The following is a 12,761-nucleotide window of genomic DNA, read 5'->3' as shown; positions in this document are numbered from 1 at the left end:
GAATATTGTGTTTGCTTTGTGACAAATAGTTGTGAGGTAATGCCTTACCGGTATACGGAGGACTGGATTTTCGTGACAACAAAATACCACGTTGTACTGTTTTCTGCTTTCTTTAGACTCAAATGCATTCCACTGAATCAGCAGACATAAGACGATTTTATAAATTAAGTTCCAAAATGTGAAAAAAAAAAAATGAAATATAGTTAGAATGTTATTTATTTTTACAGAATAATTTACATTGTCAGCCAGTGTATTGTACGTTGTGCCAACTGTATCCGAAGCATTTCCGATGTAGCGGCTACTTCCGCGTCCTCAGAAACCCTCTCCGACAGGGATTACAGTCAGCTCGTGTATCTGTGGAAGTAAACATGACAATCAGTGTTTAACTTGTAACAGGTTACAAGAAATTGATAGAATTATACATTGTCTCCATATTCAATAATGCAGCTCATTCATTTTGGTATATCTTACAATTACACTGATATCATTTCGCTGGTTTTATGGCCTTCATCTCACTCAGACGATACAGCGTCGTGAAATAACCAACAAAGGAAATTATAATATGTCAAACCGTGACAGTAATAATAATAATAATAATAATAATAATAATTATAATAATAAATACTTTGTCGACATTTACACCCGTCCTCTGAACATGTTTTGACTGTTTTTGCAATATCTTTGTCTTCGTTGTACTGCAAAGATCCACTAACACAGTAGGCTGCTGTACCTGAACGTGGGGCGGCGTGCCCAAGACGTAGAGAACTGCTTCGGCGACATCGCGGGCTTCCAAATAAGGATCGTTGCAGTATAAGCTTTCTGGAGTGATGGACCTCATCTTGGAGGCAGATACTATTTCCGTCTTTACGTTTCCAGGACTTACACTCTGTAAAAATGAATCGAAATTGACCATTCCGAAAGAAGACTTGTCAATTGTGGTGATGATCTAAATGAGGGGTTGGAAAGCAATGGTGGATCTTTAATGTTTAGGTGAGGGGTTTGGACTTTTTCCATTGCTGGTTGTCACAATCAACAAATTAAGACAGAACGTTTTGAAGGGTGGTTCTCCCTTCGTCTTCAGGTGGAAGGAAGGAGAGAAAGGAAAAAACCTACTGTTGGGATCGTTACGTACAGCTATTCTGTATGACTGATCGATTGATTCCTGGCTTCGGTGGAGATTCTAATTAAGAAAAACCCGAAGTCATTAGCAGTATGTAAAAAGGAGAGAAAGGAAAAAAACCTATTTTGTTAATAAATGTTCACCGTCGAACTATAGGCAAGGAAAACAAAATACAGCGTCTTTTATATTGCAGCCGCTTATTGCATTTAAAGTCCAAATGTTGAATTTTCTTGTCACTTCTCTATTACTGTTCTTCGTCACTTATAATTTTAATTCATGTGTAGATGTACCCATCTTCTTTATTTTTATCTTTTCATGAAAAGGTCTTATAGAAAATTACTCATTTGAAAGATTTTGCACACTATTCATTGTAACCTTTATGATGGAACGAGCTTGACAACACATCTGAAAGTGCTCCTAACCCCTCCTACGAACACTGTACTGCCTCCCTGCCATGCTCCAAAGCCTGCCAGTGAAACAGTACTACTGCGCATGCTCGAATGGAACAGTGTGCTGCAAGTGTCGAGCGGTAAACCTAAGTCCCAGGCGTCAACAAGACCAGTACACGTACAGCGTTATTTTTACATAGTATTATAATAAAGAATCATGTCGCTCACATAGTCTACTGCAGCTCATTGATATACATTTAAAAACATGTGATATTTGAAGAGGTGGTGCACTCCTCCTGTGCACCTTAAGAGAAATCGCCACTGCGTTGGCAGGGCTATTGTGAAAGAGGATGAGTGATGGTATTGTTAGTATTGTTTCATGACGAGAACGTGTGTTCAGATTGATGTTAACCCTAGCTTCAGGTGTTAAAGGGCAATTCACCACCTACTTGACTAAAGCCGTGCCTATACTCACAGAGACTCGAATCCTGGACTTCTGGTTCACAAGCTCCCGGCGCAGTCCTTCTGTCAAGGCAGTGACTGCATGTTTGGATGCAGCGTACATGAAGGAACGTGTTGGCAATCCGTGGCCATCAATGCTGTAACAGTATAGGCTTCCTCCATATGTGCACGTGACTGTGTGGCAATTGTTTAGAACACAAACGTCTCAACCTATAGCAAGAATGTCTCGAGTTTTACAACATCATAGCACGCACTTTTTTAAATCGTTATCATGACGTTTTATGAAATGAAGTTGACAACAGTGAAGTGGATACACCTTCAGCATTTCGATCAGAGGTTGCAGAAAAGTATATTCTATTATCCATGTGCTAAAAAGGATAAATGTTCATCTTCCCTCATGCAGACGCTTGTATTTCCCTATTTTGACTATGCTGACTTTTACTGACTGACCTTTCCAGCGACAACAAAACGGAACTTCGACGTGCTCATAATTTGTGTGTACGTTTTGTAAGCATTGTTCGTAAATATGATCATATTACCCCATCCCTGGAAACAATAGGTTGGCTTAAACTAGATAAGAAAATAAATTTACATTCACTTCTCCTTCTCTTCGAAATCTTGAACTCTTCTATTTCTTCGTATCTGTCGTCTCGCTTCACTTACCTTTCTTCCCACCACAATCTGAACACACGCTCTCGCCATGAAACAATACTAACAATACCATCCCATCGCACCTCCTCATACTCATCCTCTTTCACAATAGCCCTACGAAGACTCTGGAATTCGTTACCTGCTAGCATCAGGGACTGTCGAAGTAAAATTGAATTCAAACGCAAACTTACTAGGCACTTGGTCAGTAATTGAGACTCGTTGAGACATGGTTTCTTGTAAATAGTTCTCTTAATCTATCACAAAATATTTCAATATCCGGTAATTTCATCACTATATCATTTTGTTATTGTAGGTTTAATTTGTAATTCAGTAAATACAAAATATTCTTTGTTCTTAACTTCTACGATAAAATGTCTAGCTTTCATTAATCAGGTAATCTTGTCTTACTTTAATTTTTATTGTAATTGTAATTGTAAATTTAATATTAATTGTAATTTTATTGTTCACACATTATAGTTGTAATACCCTGGTAGAGGGGCAGAGAAGGCCTGACGGCCTTATCTCTACCAGGTTAAATAAATAAATACTAAATACTATGTTCGAACCTGTCCCAGAGCGATATATTTTTAACTATAAAATCCTTACATGGCTTTTCAGGGAGGGGAGTAAAACTGTGGGGCCCGTGCCATACATTAAAATGTAGCTTCAAGTCCTGTATTAATTAATGCGGAAATGACCAGAGACGCGCTTAAATGGTACGCGAAACGAGTTCTTGGAAGAGAAACTTATGTTCTATCGTCAAGCACACCTGTTGATATGGACGATGTGGCCATCATCCAGTCCTCGGCCCTTCATGGACTGGAGTGCTTCCTTAGTGCAGATGCTGAGGGCCAAGACATTGACATCCAGTATGGACCTCCATTGCTCCACTGGGCCTTCTGCAGAATATGGAACACAATGTCACTGCAGAGCACTAAAGGGATGTGTTTTAGTCTGTATTTTCAAGTTCTAGAAAAGAATACATATTATTATCTGCAGTAATCTCACTAGAAGTTTTGATTTATCTAGAGAATCAAAACTCGAGTGATATACACGATTAGAAGAAAATGTATAAAGTTTAGAAACAATAAAGTAGGGCTACTCTAATACTATAAAATATTAATAAACGTACTAAAATACTAAACTGTCTTCAAATGTATTATTTTACCACATCATCACTACAAATATTCCGCTAGATGGCATAGTTTGTTACGATGAGCTGCTCTCTTGTTACCAATTGTGCCAACTGTACAATCTTCATTGAACTCTATGGACGATTTCTGCCAAGAAATAATTTGCGATTCTCTGTACAGTCACAGTCTAGTATATACAGTCGCGAAGCTTGGGGTGATTTTTTTTGCATTTCTCGCGAAAGTTGCTAGCCGCTTGGAGCGCTGTGTGTACTAGGATCAATAGACTGTGTCACTGCCATCGTGATCTAATATAGGCCGTAAGGCAGACCATGTGACTCGCTTAACCCGATCACGAAGGGCGGCGTTTCAACCATATAAATTAATTGGAATGAATTAAAAGTAACATATATTTCTCTAAAATGTAGTGTAATTGCATTAATAAAATTTAAAACAATGATTAGGAGACACTTCAGACAAAATTCCTTGCGAGTTAAGGTGTAATATTTCTTTTGGTGTGAAAATTACGTTGTTCGTATGTGTAATAGACCTACCTGCCTTTATTTCGATTAAATATTGCGAAATTATTGTACATTCATTTATGCACGATTCAATAATTTTCAGTTGCACCGCACGAATATTTAGATATGTTGAAATTATAGGTTATGTTTACTGTCCCAATTGCCCCTTTCTGTCTAATTTTAGTGGTCTCCAATGCCCTGCCATTCACATGGAAATATTATAGGTTATGTTTACTGTATCTTATATTCCTAAATTCGCAATTATACATTATAATTAAGCATAATGTCATGTATGATACTCCGCACATTCAATTTGTCTGTATTTTAATACTACAATTGAGTATTGAATTATTGTATTTATCTACTACCTAAGAGACGAAGTAACAATCGTACGTACACTAATTTCATAAGAATGGTATGATAATGGTCTTTATCAAGGAAGGTAGATGTGCTATATTAAAATCACAATATAAATTCTTTTTTATTATACCTCAAAATAGCGTCCATTCTAAACTTAAAATGTTGATGCGAAAAGATTATGTTAACTTGTAAAATTCTATTCACATTAAAAAAACACAGTTTTTAATCATTTCTGCAACATATTGTGCAAGAAGAAGTAAAGGGAACTTATGGACACATTACACTAAATAAAACTTAGCAATGATACGCAATAAAGCTATAATATAATAATTCACTGAGCTCCATACACTGAAATAGAAAACCCGAACATATATTACGGCCTGGTCTAGATCGAAAAGGCATTGACTGTGCCGTATTTCGCTTTGTTGTGGAAAGTTGTGTAAACTGTGAAATTTTCGTTATCGGTTGTAATAACTGTAAATGGCTAAAATACAATACTTTGAGTAATAATATGGGACAAGGAGACGTTTGTTGCACTATAAATTCTAAGAAAAAGAGGTGAGAGTTATCCTTTCGAAAGATCCAGGAAGGTGAGTTTATAAAATATAATATATACTTTATGAAAATAATATATAAACCTTATGTATTTCGTATTTCAATAAGGGAAGGAAGGTGTTAATTTTTCAAAAGAACACGATATCAAAAGTACAATACATTTTATCGTCTGCTAGGGAAAGAGTCTGTGATGAAGCGATAGTAGCGATCCTGGTGGCTAGCAACTATCTATGGATGCATATTTCAACTGTCTATGTTTGCATATTTAGTAAATATTGAGCTTCGCAACTATATATACTAAACTGTGATATAGTTCTGTAACATTCAAATTGTATCTAAAACTGGTGATAAATTCTTGAAGTCACCTAGTACCAAATGTCCTTGCTGTAGTGGCAACCGTGCACACCAAGTGGTTTATGTAGTCGCTTATCTTCGTAAGATATTAGACCAGTTGTTACATAATTGAAAGGCTTTGAGCAATGAAGACAAATTGGTGACTTATCTGCCATATGTGCAATAGCGCTCAAAAGAATTTTGTAGATAGCATAACCTATGTCACAATTACATAAAGATAAGCATAGAATAGAAATATGCCAATGAATAATTTAAAAGTATGTCTTTCTAATCCGTTTAGTACAAAACTAGTTTTAGTTTAAACAGAGTTATCTTGCGTAAAAAAGTAATTGAAAATTCTTCTGGATAAAAAGTAATTTGTAAGACCAAGTATGTAATAATAAAACAAAAATATTCTGGACTCTGAGAAAAAATCAGTATTTTGTTGCATACACCCGAGCTTTGATCACAGCAGTACATCTGTTTGGCATTGAATCCACAAGATTTTTTAATCACTCGAGTGGAAGTTGTGACCGTTCTTCCAATAAGGCAGCAAGAAACTGGTTCTTATGTGAGTAACTTCTATGACGAACACGTCGATCCAATTCATATCAGAGATATTAAATAGGATTAAGATCCGGATTCTGGCTTGGCCAATCCAAAAGTTTGATTTTTTTATCTGTAAAGAATTTTTTTAATGACCGGAAGTGTATTTTGGATCATTGTCCTACTGAAAAATCCATGACAAACATGAAACGATCCATATTCCCTTCCATTTGGACTAGAGGACTAACTCCACTTCTAGAACTACATCCCCAAACCATGTTGTTAACACACCAGTGCTTAATGGTCTGTATCTGGTATGTTTTGATGTCTCTTTGGTCTTTTGGTCGACGTACACACTGCACACCATCAGAAGAGAATAAATTAAATTGACCTTCATCACTCCATAACACCTTATACCTCCAGTCTGTAGTGTCCAATGTTTGATACATTTTTGCAAACTCTAACCTGGCCTTCCTATTTTTGGATTTATGAGTGGTTTTCGTCTACCATTTAACTCACCAGCTACCAGGCGATGTTTCACAGTAGAGACATGTAGGTTCAGTCCATGGTGCCGCTCTAGATCATCCCTAATTTGTCGAGGCGATTTTCGTGGATCAGCAACGGACTCCTTACAAATCTTTCTGTCGTCCTCAGCGTTGTTTTTCGAGGACGACCAGACCTTGACTTGTTGTCTACTGACCCTTCTTGTTTTTGCCGTCGACTCCACACACTTATGAGTTGTTGTGATATACCAAAATCTTTAGCAACGCTAGACTGCGATTTTCCCTTCTTCAAAGCTTTTAAAACAGCTTGTCTGACATCTACAGAGTATTCCCTTGGTTTTGGCATGCTTGCAATGGTCTGTACAAATAAACAAGTAGTCTAAATACCTAAACTCCAATATTTAATGTATACCATGCCACCAAATCGAATACAAAATACTTATGAGCTAATGGAATATAAGTTGTTATTCTATGAACGTATAAATTATGGTTGTTGGAGCAGACAGCACTACACTTTAACATTTTCCATATTTATTCCGAGTTGAATTTCCTCCCGAGTGTCATTTATATTTGTTACTGTTGCTCTCAGATATTTTAATTTTTCCACCTCTTTGAAGGATAAATCTCCAATTTTTATGTTTCCATTTCGTACAATATTCTGGTCACGTCACCGTTGTAAATTTTTCTCTTAAAAAGAGCGTTGAAGAAATTCTACAAATCGTGGGTTTATGTGGAGATTTGGAAGGTGTGGAAGAGATTTTGTTGAAGGAATTGCTTGCAAAAGATACAGCAACACCCGAATATCGTCGGTAATATAACTTACTGCTTTTGAATAGCCCCTCCTCTTATGAAGATAGCGTATCAGGTTACATGAGAGGAGAAATCTGCACTCACTTTCTCTCTTATATCGAATTATGCACACTTTATCCCCCTATTATTTATTCGCTCGTTTTCATACTCTCTCTCGCTATCATAATATTAATACTCGATCACAACGCGATAACACGCTAGAAATTCCAATTCACACATCATCTCTGATTCCTCATCTTTCACTGTTGCTACCTCTCGTCACTGGAACTCTCTGCCGCCTGAAGTCAAGGGCTGCCGAATATTAAAATCTTTCAAATCCAAGTTAGAAAATTATCTTATGACGATTTGCCAAACTAACTTACTATTATGACAAGTGTTGTATTGCATGTTTCCACGTATTCACATTTTTTTTATGTTCTAGTGATATTTAACTTACCTATTTTATATTTTTGTTTTCATATTTTCCGATAATGGTATATTTCTAATGTGATAAGTTGAGCTATATATGTATAATCATAATTTTCCTTACTGTGTGTACTTAAAAATATTGTATTCATTGTATGCTTTGTACTGCACTATTTTATTATTACTATTAGTATTATTATTATCATTATCATTATTATTACTATTCTTATTTTTTATCATTATTATTATTATTATTATTATTATTATTATTATTATTATTATTATTATCAATAATTGTCTTATTTTTTATACTTTGTATGTCTCATTTATTTTGTCCTGTTCACATTTTATTATGCTTTTTCCTTTCTTTCTGTATGTTATATATTATGTCTGATTTCTACTTACTTGTTGTTTACATTTTATTATTATTATCTTATTCAGTTTTGTGTGTAAAATTATAGTGTACTTTGTAAATTTGTAGTGTATTTTGTAACGCAGTTTTACTCCTGGTTGAGTGTTAGAGAGGGCCGTATGGCCTTAACTCTGCCAGGTTAAATTCATTATCATTATTATTATTATTATTATTATTATTATTATTATTATTATTATTATTATGAATTTCTATTCTTATGGGCTCTGTAATGAATGACGTCACGACAGCATTAACGAATTACGTAGGTTGGAGTGCGATAACAATCTAATATATCCGTATAATAGTTACAGTGTATTTTTTAGTATTAATATCCGTAATTACACTTCAGTAACCTGATAGACTGTTGACAGAGAAAACTCCTGCATTATTCACCAGGATATCGACTCCACCGAGACTTGAATCGATCCATTTGAAAGCCTCCTTGACTTCATGCTCATTAGTGACGTCACACTTGAGTGGAAACAGCTGACAAGGTTCTGATTTCAAATTTGTCTCCAGCTCCTGAAAAATGGAATCAGTCTTGTAGGCGGCACATATTTTGGCACTACAAATTTTATCAGTAACTAGTAACTATTTACGTAAAAATGTCAAAATAAATGTGTGTAAATATTAGCCTATTCTCTTGGAAGAACTACAGTAGAAATCCGAAACTAACACTAACTGAAAACTTTAAATGTTATGAAAGCCTGATGTATAGTGAGGATCACGTAAGATTAGTTTCTGAAAGGCTAATTTGGCCGTCTCTTCAGTGTTGCCAACTATTACCAGATATCACTAAAGAGGGTAAAGTCACAATGCCACGTACTATATAATAATAATAATAATAATAATAATAATAATAATATAATTTCTTTCTTATTTTCTTATTTACCACGTCTCATCTTTATGTTGGGATGTGTTTTCTAAATGGTACAATAATTTATTAAAGAGTATATTTTCCTCCTGGACCTCTCGCATATTATGTGGCTAATTAGTAGATTAGTATTATCTTATAATATTAGTAAAATATATTTTGTCTGACAACATGAAATTCATTGCTTTGACTAAACAGTTTACGATTGACGAGACCTAACCTAAAAATGTATTTCGTTTGATAATAATAATAATAATAATAATAATAATAATAATAATAATAATAATAATCATGATTTATTTAACCTGGCAGAGTTAAGGCCATACGGCCTTCTCTAACACTCAACCAGGAGTGAAACTGCGTTACAAAAAACACTACAAATTTACAAAGTACACAACAATTTTACACACAAAACTGAAGAAGATAATAATAATAATAATAATAATAATAATAATAATAATAATAATAATAAAATGTAAACAACAAGTAAGTAGAAATCAGACATAATATGTAACATACAGAAAGAAAGAAAAAAGCATAATAAAATGTGAATAGCAGTTCAAAATAAATGAAACATACAAAGTATAAAAAAACAAGACAATTAATAATAATAATAATAATAATAATAATAATAATAATAATGATAAAAAATAAGAACAGTAATAATAATAATAATAATAATGGTAGTAGTAGTAGTAGTAGTAGTAGTAGTAGTAATAAAATAGTGCAGTACAAAGCATACAATGAATACAATATTTTTAAGTACACACAGTAAGAAAAATTATGATTATACATATATAGCTCAACTTATCACATTAGAAATATACCATTATAGGAAAATATGAAAACAAAAATATAAAATAGATAAGTTAAATATCACTAGAACATAAAAAAAAATGCGAATACGTGGAAACATGCAATACAACACTTGTCATAATAGTAATTTAGTTTGGCAACTCGTCATAAGATGATTTTCTAACTTGGATTTGAAAGATTTCAATGTTCGGCAGCCCTTGACTTCAGGCGGCAGAGAGTTCCAGTGACGAGAGGTAGCAACAGTGGAAGATGAGGAATACAGAGATGATGCGTGAAGTGGAATTTCTAGCGTGTTATCGCGTTGTGATCGAGTATTAATATTATGATAGCGAGAGAGAGTATGAAAACGATCGAATAAATAATAGGGGGATGAAGTGTGCATAATTCGATATAAGAGAGAAAGTGAGTGCAGATTTCGCCCCTCATGTAACCTAAGCCATGATCGTAATGTCGAACATTACAAATGAAGTGGACTCATGCGTCAAGTGATTAGTACGAATTCCGAAAACAGAATACCACTTTGAAATGTACACCCTAGACTACTTAAAATACTTGATTTTTATTAAAATGCTCAAGAGAGGAACCAGCATGGTAGCGAGTGAGGAGTAGCCTATGTACCGGTATTTTAAGTAGCCGGTATACATTTCAAAGTGGTATTCTGTTTTCGCAATTCGTACTAATCACTTGACGTGATCAAACGAAATACATTTTTAGATTAGGTCTCGTCAATCGTAAACTGTTTAGCCAAAGCAATAAATTTCATGTTGTCAGACAATAGTACATTATGCAACGAGCTTATAATGGTAGTAATTAAGACGCGAATATGTTTGTTTATGAAACCAGCGCAAGCGAGTTTCATAATTTTCATACGAGCGTCTTAATTACCATTATAGGCGAGTTTCATACGACTTTTTTTGCTCGACCATATTTGTAACTTGAAATTATTCAGATGTATAGCCTACATTTTATTTGTATCTGACAAGATCGGAAGTGACCTTGTTCTAGGTCGTGAATTGTGAGATGTGCGCAGATGCGAAAGTATTGATTTTTTTTCCGAGGAACAATAATGTCATTGACTTTGATGTAATCCCGTTAAACTTGATATAACCTTGATTATTGAATTCGACATTGAAAAACGAGATGACAAATTGAATTTATTTGAATATTATTTACAATTAACGCTAATTATTATAGTAACAGAACATAACCTTCTGCGACAGTATTATATTTCCAGCCTCCGTGACTTTTCGCTAATTCTCTTTCGATTGCATATCCGAGAATAATCCATACTTGCGGTTTTATAACGGTACAAAGCTGACTTGTCATTGGCTGAACACCTGTAAGCTGAGTTGTCATTGGGTGAAAACACCTGTACTTTAATGAGTTGGTGTACTTTAATGACATGCATTAAAGGACTGCTATCAGGTGTATAATTACTACATTTCGGCATGGTCGAGCATAAAGTCCATTATAGTCCACTGTAGTCTATTCAGTTTTTGTTTTTCATGAGAAATGAGGGGTATTTTGATCGGTGTTCATTATAGATGCCTGTTGCTAGTAGCCAGAGTTGGGGTGTAGGCAGACATGATATAGTAGTAGTATTAGTAGTATTTATTTATTTAACCTGGTAGAGATAAGGCCGTCAGGCTTTCTCTGCCCCTCTACCAGGAGGTTCCAACTACAATATCAACAATAAAATTACAATTAAGTTAGTATTAAATTTACAATTACAATTACAAATAATATTACAATTAGTATTAAATTTACAATTACAATAAAATCAAAGTACGAAAAGATTACCTGAATAATTAAAGCTAGATAATTTATCATAGAGAAACAAAGAATATTTTATATTTACTGAATTACAAATTAAATCTAGAATAACAAAATTGTATAGTGATGAAATTACTGAATATTGAAATATTTTGTGATAGATTAAAGAAACTATTTACAAGTAATCAGTTACTGACCAAGTGCCTAGTAAGTTTTCGTTTGAATTCAATTTTATTTCGACAGTCCCTGATGCTAGCAGGTAGCGAATTCCAGAGTCTTGGCAGGGCTATTGTGAAAGAAGATGAGTATGAGGAGGTGCGATGGGATGGTATTGTTAGTATTGTTTCATGACGAGAGCGTGTGTTCAGATTATGGTGGGAAGAAAGGTAAGTGAAGCGAGACGACAGGTACGAAGGAATAGAAGAGTTCAAGATTTCGAAGAGAAAGAGAAGTGAATGTAAATTTCTTTTCTTATCTAGTTTAAGCCAACCTATTGCTTCCAGGGATGGGGTAATATGATCATATTTACGAACATTGCTTACAAAACGTACACACAAATTATGAGCACGTTGAAGTTTCATTTTGTTGTCGCTGGAGAGGTCAGTCAGTAAAATGTCCGCATAGTCGAAATAGGGAAATGCAAGTGTCTGCACAAGGGACTTTTTTAAGCAAGAGGGGAGATGAACATTTATCCTTTTTAGCACATGGATAATAGAATATACTTTTCTGCAGGTTTCTGTGATTTGATATATGAGTATGGAAAATAATCTGGACTAGGCCTATGTGTTCCTGTTTGCAAAATTTTCTTACCTGGACTCTCTCCACCCTACGCGCCAGTCCGACGACTTTGAGTCCTTTCTTGACCAGTTCCTGGGCGATGGCTGCTCCTATACCGGCACTGGCCCCCGTCACCACGGCAACGCGTCCTGACCAACGTTCCATTACTGTGTTCACAGACTGTTGGTATTTTTAGTAATCCTTAATCGTATTTAGCTTTGCAGTTATTACGTTCATTGCAGTTAGTCAAGGCACTTGCAGCCTTGTAGTGATACCAGCTGTCACGTTTGTTTTATAACGCGGTAAGAAGTACAGCTCATGCAT

At 34.8% G+C, this 12,761-nt stretch overlaps 1 protein-coding gene across 1 annotated transcript; it reads right to left on the bottom strand.

Moving 5' to 3' along the window:
• Window positions 1-200: 200 nt before the first annotated feature.
• On the bottom strand, window positions 201-12,761 carry LOC138700963 (farnesol dehydrogenase-like). Its single transcript, XM_069827416.1, has 6 exons — window positions 12,471-12,761; window positions 8,551-8,719; window positions 3,392-3,521; window positions 1,985-2,108; window positions 731-886; window positions 201-354 (listed from the first exon to the last, which is right to left on the bottom strand). The coding sequence occupies exons 1-6, from the start codon at window positions 12,600-12,602 to the stop codon at window positions 313-315; spliced, it is 753 nt and encodes a 250-aa protein (XP_069683517.1). The 5' UTR covers window positions 12,603-12,761; the 3' UTR covers window positions 201-312.

Source organism: Periplaneta americana, chromosome 6 (assembly GCF_040183065.1).
Source record: "Periplaneta americana isolate PAMFEO1 chromosome 6, P.americana_PAMFEO1_priV1, whole genome shotgun sequence".
Taxonomy (NCBI): Eukaryota; Metazoa; Arthropoda; class Insecta; order Blattodea; family Blattidae; genus Periplaneta; species Periplaneta americana.
The sequence above is the reverse complement of the archived record's forward strand: the minus strand, read 5'-3'. Positions and strand labels throughout refer to the sequence as shown.

What these genes read in the sequence shown, in the direction of transcription:
- LOC138700963 (XM_069827416.1), bottom strand. Translation starts at nt 12,602, where the DNA reads ATGGAACGTTGGTCAGGACGCGTTGCCGTGGTGACGGGGGCCAGTGCC. An exon ending in CTCTGTCAACAGTCTATCAG is followed by an intron (nt 3,522 to 8,550) that starts GTTACTGAAGTG and finishes CATATTCTGCAG; the next exon opens with AAGGCCCAGTGGAGCAATGG. An exon ending in AGTCCAGGATTCGAGTCTCT is followed by an intron (nt 887 to 1,984) that starts GTGAGTATAGGC and finishes TCATTTTTACAG; the next exon opens with AGTGTAAGTCCTGGAAACGT.